General features: G+C 30.6%; 1 protein-coding gene across 2 annotated transcripts; it reads left to right on the forward strand.

Moving 5' to 3' along the window:
* Nucleotides 1-258: 258 nt before the first annotated feature.
* On the forward strand, nucleotides 259-4,480 carry RpS7 (ribosomal protein S7). Of its 2 annotated transcripts, none has more exons than XM_089710655.1 (5): nucleotides 259-340; nucleotides 707-868; nucleotides 1,649-1,833; nucleotides 3,339-3,486; nucleotides 4,377-4,480. In XM_089710655.1, exons 2-5 carry the CDS (start codon nucleotides 707-709, stop codon nucleotides 4,452-4,454), a joined length of 573 nt encoding a protein of 190 aa, XP_089566781.1. In that variant the 5' UTR covers nucleotides 259-340; the 3' UTR covers nucleotides 4,455-4,480. The 2 variants fall into 2 exon arrangements, with proteins under 2 accessions (XP_089566781.1, XP_089566782.1); XM_089710656.1 differs by lacking the exon at nucleotides 259-340 and adding an exon at nucleotides 347-464.
* The last annotated feature ends 3,514 nt before the right edge of the window (nucleotides 4,481-7,994 follow it).

A 7,994-nucleotide genomic window follows, 5' to 3' on the forward strand; every position in this document is an offset into this window, starting at 1 on the left:
AATCGGTCCAGTAGTTTATGCGTTAAAACCATACATACAAACATACATAATTACAAACCTTTCCCCTTTATAATATTAGAATAGATATAGACTTGAACTCTAATAACTAAGTGGGGAACGCCGAAAAATATGAAGTTTATTTTATTTGCTTTGTAACATTCATATATTTTTGATTTAGAATATTATTATCAATTATTATAATTATAATATCAATAATATGAGTTTTATTTTTATTTTTTAAGTTTAAGGTTTTATAAACTGGTCACACTAAATCTGTCAATTTCTTAATGTCAAGTGTCAATTTCTTTTCCGTCTCTTTTACTCCCGCTCAGTCTTCAAGGTGGATATTTTTGCCAATTTCTCTGATAAAATTAAAATTTTATATGTTTTCTCCATAAATACTAGATTAATTATTTCATTGATTTAACGAGAAATCTTAGAAGTACTAAATTTTTATATTTAGGGTAAAGATTAGTCCGATAATTTTCGATGCTATGTGCTAGTTATTCGTGTCCAACGTTGTTTTGGTTACAGAAATTGAAATAATGTGCGGAAATATCTTGAATATATCCGAAATAAACTATTAGTAGCAACGATAATACTCAGTGGCCAGAGTTTATTCAATAAAAGTGAAATAGTTCGAATTTATAAGTGAACAAAATTATAACCTAAGTTTGTGGTTATTCATCGGTGCTTGGTTTTTCAGATGAGTACGAAAATAATCAAGCCGGGCGGCGTTGAGGCCGATAACTTTGAGACATCGATCTCACAGGCGTTGGTCGAATTGGAGACCAACTCCGACTTGAAAGCTCAACTGAGGGAGTTATACATTACTAAGGCTAAGGAAATTGAACTACACAATAAGAAAGTAAGTAACCAATTAGTGCTCTATGTCAATAAACTCGAGTAATTCAGATGTTGAGACTAATAGTACATTCAATGTGGGTAAAAAAAAATATTGAAGGTAATTTATTTTTACTTGTCTCTTCAATTGTTATAATACACTCACTGTACACATTTTTTTTCTCAGAAACCATACTTATGATTCAGTGCATTTCAATACAATTGATATGGACATAACCTAAATATTTCTTTTAAAATTCTCACCCTTCAAACAATAGTCTATAAAGCTAAACAGAGGTTAATAAGTTTGTAAACACATGTGTGTTCAAACATTGAATGTCTATTGAATGTTTTATTGGATTGTTGATTGAAGAAAATGATGAAATTTGGAATCTGCATACAATTTTTCATTGAAATTTTCTATTTTATAAACTTACTTCTACAATTATTATTAATTAAATGATTAAAATTCAGTAATAGTTGCAAGCCTAAGAAGGAACTTTATCTTTAATATTCTTATTTCTTTTATATGTACATTTTTAAAGTATTCCTATGTTTTAAATAATTATAATACATAAAAATATAGCTTGTCATTGAACAATAACAATTTTAAATATTTACAAAACATGATATAACTATCTCTGTGATACAAATAACTATCTCTGTGATACAACCTCAATTAAGACCCTGAGAAAGAACATAGGCTACCTTTTATTGCGAAATATGTACCACGGGCGAAGCCGGGGCGGACCGCTAGTACTGTATATAATCAAATGGTACTAACTTAACCATTAAAAAATTCCAGTCAATCATCATCTACGTTCCGATGCCAAAGCTGAAGCAGTTCCAAAAGATCCAGATCCGTTTGGTGCGCGAACTCGAGAAGAAGTTTAGCGGCAAGCATGTCGTCTTCATTGGTGACAGGAAGATCCTGCCCAAGCCCAGCCATAAGACGCGTGTAGCTAACAAACAAAAGAGGCCCAGATCTAGGTAAGCATAGATATAATATGCATAATTGCATAATTCTAATTTATTTATTTATTTATTTATTAAGGCTCATTAGCAGCTGTACATCGATGAAATTACATAAAAAATACACAAAAAATATAGAACATGATGGACAACCAATAAAATATGAGCACTGCAAGCACTATAAAAAATATGTTACAACACATTCAGTTACGTTACATTTAAAGGTAAATGATTTGTTTTGTTCTTGAGTTATGCACTCAGGAACTAGTGGTATGAATTGAAATTTGTGTTGAATAAGATTTATAAAATATCTTTACCTAATGTTTTTGGTTTTACTTGTGCTTAATGTTACGTAGAGTTCAATGAACTGAAAAATTATTGTTAAATATATCTAAACAATCTTGTGACAATGATTGAGTATAATAAATAATTGCATTTCAATTTTGGTAAAAGTGAATTGCTATTATTGTTGGAATTACTCAAATAATTTTTATCTTATTGTAATAATTTACTGCTGCTTTTACTATTTTGGAAAATAGTTTATTTAACTTATCATTAAAAAAAAAGTTTGTGTGGATTAGGAATGCCATAATATTATGAGCGTTTATTCTTTCAATGCATGAATATGTTCTCAACTTAAAACAATAAATTATATTCATCTATCTTTTTCCTTCTATTTAAAACTTCTTTTTAGTCATGTAAGAAATAAAAAATATTTGTATAAATTTATAAAGAATAGAAAAAATTCGATCACGAGGCGGGACTCGAACCCGCATCCTTCGCGCCATTCCGGGGCGGATGCCTAACCAACTCAGCCACTCGTGACCCGCCAGAGCAATCGAATTTATTCTATTCTTTCAGTTTTATGTGTCTGAAGGGACACACCGCGCGCCATCTATTGAGATGATTAACAACCATTTCAACCAATATGAAGCACTTTTCAGTGAATACAATATTGTAACGATGGAACCTTTGTTGTTGAAATTATATTTTTTTTGGTTTTATGGCATTCAAATGCTTTATAATTCGATTTTTCGATTCGAATTTTTTCTATTCTTTATAAATTTATATTTATAAAGCATTTGAATGCCATAAAACCAAAAAAAATATAATTTCAACAACAAAGGTTACTCTTTCACGTAAAAAATACTGAACCGATTACAATGAAATTTAGCATACATATAGAGGGTAACTTAGATTAACACATAGGATAGGTTTTATCCCGGAAATCCCACGGGAACTGGAACTATGCGGGTTTTCCTTTGAAAACGCGGGCGAAGACGCAGGCGAAATGCTAGTAATGAATAAAAAAACACTACAAATTGATTGTCACAAGGTTCAATAGTTAAAAGATTGATTTTTATCTGTTTATTTTTGTATATGTGGATTCTAATGCTATATAATCTGATTGCAGAACGCTAACATCAGTGTACGATGCTATCCTCACAATTGTACTTGTACTTATATTTCCAATAAATAAATTCACTTATATTATTTTCTATGCTATTGTAATCTAATTGCAGAACGCTAACATCAGTGTACGATGCTATACTCGAAGACCTGGTGTTCCCCGCAGAGATTGTGGGCAAACGCATCAGGATCAAGTTGGACGGCTCTCAGCTTATTAAAGTGCACTTGGACAAGAACCAGCAGACCACTATTGAACACAAAGTATGTATATCATCTTAACTATTAATATTAAGCGAAACTTTAATAAATAACAAATATTATAGGACATTATTACACAAATCGACCTATTCCCACAGTAAGCTTAATTAAGGCTTGTGTTGTGGGTACTAGGCGACGATAAATATAATATTTAATAAATACATATAACCATATACCCAAGAACAAATAATTGAGTTCATCGCACAAATATTTGCCCTGACCGGGGATCGAACCCGGGACCGTCGGCTCAGTAGGCAGTTACTTTACCACTGCGCCAACCGCGTCGTTAGAACGCCGACTTTGCCAGTATCGGTGAAAAAATTAACACTTATTGACTGAAGTATTGAATTTACTTCTAACATACTACTAGTCATTCAAATACATGGGAATTTAGATGTTTTACTGCAGCTAAAAGTAGCCTATGTAACTAGCCTCGCTATCTCCAGGCACAGAAATCATACCATAATATTTCAACATGAATTTTAACATGAAATAGATGTAGAATGGCTTTTATTGCACCATTTAAATGCTAGGTGATTTTCTGTATTTATTTTCGGTAAACTGTATGGAAATGGGACAAGTTGAACTATAAACTAATATATAACTATATACACTCACAATGGCCAATTATGGTGTTAGGTAATGAAAAATGTGTGAGTCTAATGTATGTTAAAAAACTGGCCTAAATCATAACTAGAGACGCTTACTTTCTAAAAATGATATGAAGACATTTGATCAACTTGACATCTGACTATGCCTATTGTATGTGCCGATTTTACGTAATCTCAAAATTTCGTATTTATAATTTTAGTAGGAAATATTTAAAGATATTAAAATATGAGAAAATATGTGCCTATTTCTAGATACTAATATATTATTTTGTTTGTCAACAGGTGGACACTTTCCAGTCAGTATACAAGAAGCTAACGGGGCGCGAAGTCACATTTGAATTCCCCGAACCCTACTTGTAAACTTTTACAATAAATTTTAAAAGCTATTTACTGTCTTTTCTTTACAAAATTCTTTTGACGAGAGATACCTTAATTGCTATAGAAAGTGTTTTATTACTTATGTGTATCGATAATAATAAGTTTTAAAGTATGCAAACATAAATAATTTGGAAAATCCAAAAGTGCACGCCTCATAATTTTTTTTTAATAATTATTTATTAATTATTATTTTTGTTTATTTAATAACAATTAAACCACATCGAATTAGACCCTGAAAAATGAAAGGGTTCTATTCCTGAGCATACTCAAGCGTAAGAGAAAAAAAAAGACTCGATTAGTAAAGTATTTCGGTCGCTATCGTGTTAACAAGAAAATCCTCCGCACATACAGACACACGGACGTCCAAGACAGAACTTTTTTAAACTGTTTTTTAACTAGTTTAAATAACAAAAATGACATTAAAAATATCATGAATGTTAAAAATAGTGTTTTTTCTTAATATGTGTGTGTATGTATTATCTTACAAGTGCAATGTATGATACATAAAGACATTTTAAGTTTGAAAAATCAGATGTTTTGCGCGAAGTGACAGTAGTACCCACCTCAACGCTTCGCTTATGAGGCGTGCAAAAAGGTCAGTATAATAAATAAATGTTTATGAGATGGTAAACTACCTTCAAGACATGGCTACCTTTAAAAACTATGATTTGTCCATGGACGTATGAATCGAATCAATGGACAATGACACACACTGGGCTAATTTCTCAGTTGAGTAGATAGGCTTTTAAAAGAAGTTCACAGAAAATTTGCATATAGTTTATAACACCTACCATGATCATCTACCTATCTGATTGCGAGTTCAATTATTATGTTCATATATTGATATATTACTATCCCTCGTTTCTTGCCTTCTTGATATACCTACGCCAAAAGTACTAAGATTTATCGCTAAGTAATATTATCAGATTGAATAAATTGTTTTTAGGTGCCACTTACTCGAATAGTCATAACTGACTTTAGGAGTGTATTTGTCTCATTGTCATTGCTAAAAATAAGGAAATTAGGCTAAACACCGCCGCGGATTTTAACCGCACAATCTTGCGAGTAAAAAGATATTTATGGAAGCCGCACTGACAGGCTTTTTCCTGCGACTGATATTAAAACTATTGCTACGGTAGTTCAAAAATAATAACAATGAAAAGTACCTACTAAAATTGTATTTACAGCCAGATTAAGATTATAGCCCAAATTTGTTATTATATGTACCTACCGTGAAACCTGCTTACTTTGCCACTTTTTCATGTGTCAAAAAGTTTGATTCGCTTTAAAAAAATATAATTGTATGAAAACGTAATGAGTAACCTGCACCTAGACGTAGTAAATTTCATGAAAATTTACATTATTACTAAATATCTATTTCATTTTTGTAAATTATAATATTTTAAGCATAAAAACAATTATGGCAAAGTTAGCTGTCACTTCTGGTAAATTTGCCATATGAAAGAAAAAATGAAATTTTTGGAGTTTATGAGGTTAAAAAGTAATATATTTGCACTCTTCCTATATCCCGTAAAATAAAGTAAAAACTTTATATTATTTAGCACTGGTAATTTAACTCTCTAAGAAGGTGGCAAATTCACCAACCTTTCCAAAATATTTCCTATATAAGAAGAAGTTAGGGTTAGGGTTGTCAAATAAAAATGTTTTCGTAGTAGGAATAATTTAGTAAAAGCATGTAAAAGTAAAAAAAAAACATAATCAATTACTTCTAGTTAGTTTCTTAACTTTGAATTGTTTTACATAATAAAACAAAAAAAAAATAGTATTCATTAAACTAACTAACTTTTTTTTAATATCACACATTACACGACATTCCTAAAAGATTTAAACAATGACAAATTCTTATTTATATGATCTTGATTGAATATAAAAATTGTTGTTATTTTAAACTTGATAGGAACCAATCCAATCAAGTTTTAAAATCCGTTTGTACACATTATTTCCTATTAGCTGTACTTTATGTGTCTCTATTTCTTTTGTGTGTGCAATAAATAATTAAATAAATAAATACCTTTTGTAAAACAACCTTCATTTAAGCACATGCACTGTGTATTTCATACCTGGCTACCTAACTATTTATATTTTTTTTTCACCAGTCAGTAGGTTCTTACAATGACAATTTAATTAAAATATTCATCAGAAATTTTGTGGCAGCCCTAACCTCCAACAAAACATGGCAAAGTCACCATCACAGACGTTGTGATTGGGGTTGTTGAATTTACCAATACCAATTGCGAAGTAAAGGTAACTTGTAGCACAGTAAATCAGCTTTTATTTAGCTAAAGAACATTATGTTAACATAATATCAAAAAAATACTTACGTAGGCAAAGCTTTTCCCGTTTGTTTTTGTAAAAGTTCCGGAGCACTAAGTTTCATACCGCCAACATTCAAAAAAAGTAACCGCCGAAAATGACATCTCAAAAACAAGCTAGGCTGCCACATCTCATTCGGTGTTGCCATTTAACTCATAAATTTTACTATACAGGCATGCATAAATGACAAAAAACCGTAGACAGAGAAACCAAAAAACTGATATTAAGATGTGACTACACTTTTTCCCTCAGAAGTTGGCTATGGCAAAGTCTGCAACCGTTGGCAAAGCTAGCAGGTTTTGCCGGTACTTATAATTACATATATGGCTGCAATTATGGATATGTGTGTACTGTGTACCTACACTTTTACAGGGTATCGAAAAATCGAATCCGTTTTTAACATGTTTTTAACTTACCTTCCTACAATAGAAGGTTATTGTCTATTCTTTGGGTAGTGTAAATAAAACTCCAATACACATTTAATCGGTATATTTCAGTCCATTTATACGTTTCTACAAATGTAGTACACAGAGAGCTTATGATAACGGCTAAGTACGATGAGACAAATTATACTTCATATTTATATAAATGCAAGCAATTGATTGACATTATTTCATATAAATGAAGAAAACATGCAAATCGAATTATGTATTACGAATATTTTTGGCTTTTCTTATACAAATAATAATTAATAAGGTATTCCTTTATGTAATGTTTAAATTTGAAATTTTACCACACCAGAACAAATTGAAAAGTAATATTAAATGCAGATTTTTTTATAGTCCAAATCTCAAAGGTACATTAATATAATATTATTCAAGACATTTATTGATAGGATTTTAAAATATGATTCAGTCAGCATACGATGTAGACGTCGTTGTGTCAGAAAATATTATGCATTTTTAAGGTTTATTCATCCAAAACCATCTAAAGATATCACTCGAATTGGTACAGCCATTCCCGAGTTTTGAGCTTATTTTTATTCATATACATGTTCATAATATCATGTTTATATATGAATGTAAAAAGATACATACATTTTTGGTTATCATATAACATTAAAGACCACTTCCAAAATCACATCATTTCATCATCACCCATTATTTTTTAATAAAGTAAAAACTAAGTAATAAAAAATATCTTAAAACGCATTTTTCTAAATCAAAGCACAACCCTTTATCCCGTAAC

This window comes from Colias philodice, chromosome 25 (assembly GCF_061535455.1).
Source record: "Colias philodice isolate Cphi_HAF_F1 chromosome 25, ilColPhil1 Martin Lab GWU primary, whole genome shotgun sequence".
Lineage (NCBI taxonomy): Eukaryota > Metazoa > Arthropoda > Insecta > Lepidoptera > Pieridae > Colias > Colias philodice.

Excerpts from the sequence above, each read along its gene's own strand:
- RpS7 (XM_089710655.1), top strand. The coding sequence starts at position 707 with ATGAGTACGAAAATAATCAAGCCGGGCGGCGTTGAGGCCGATAACTTT. Across the intron at positions 869-1,648 it reads TTGAACTACACAATAAGAAA|TCAATCATCATCTACGTTCC; the intron begins GTAAGTAACCAA and ends AAAAAATTCCAG. Across the intron at positions 3,487-4,376 it reads AGACCACTATTGAACACAAA|GTGGACACTTTCCAGTCAGT; the intron begins GTATGTATATCA and ends GTTTGTCAACAG.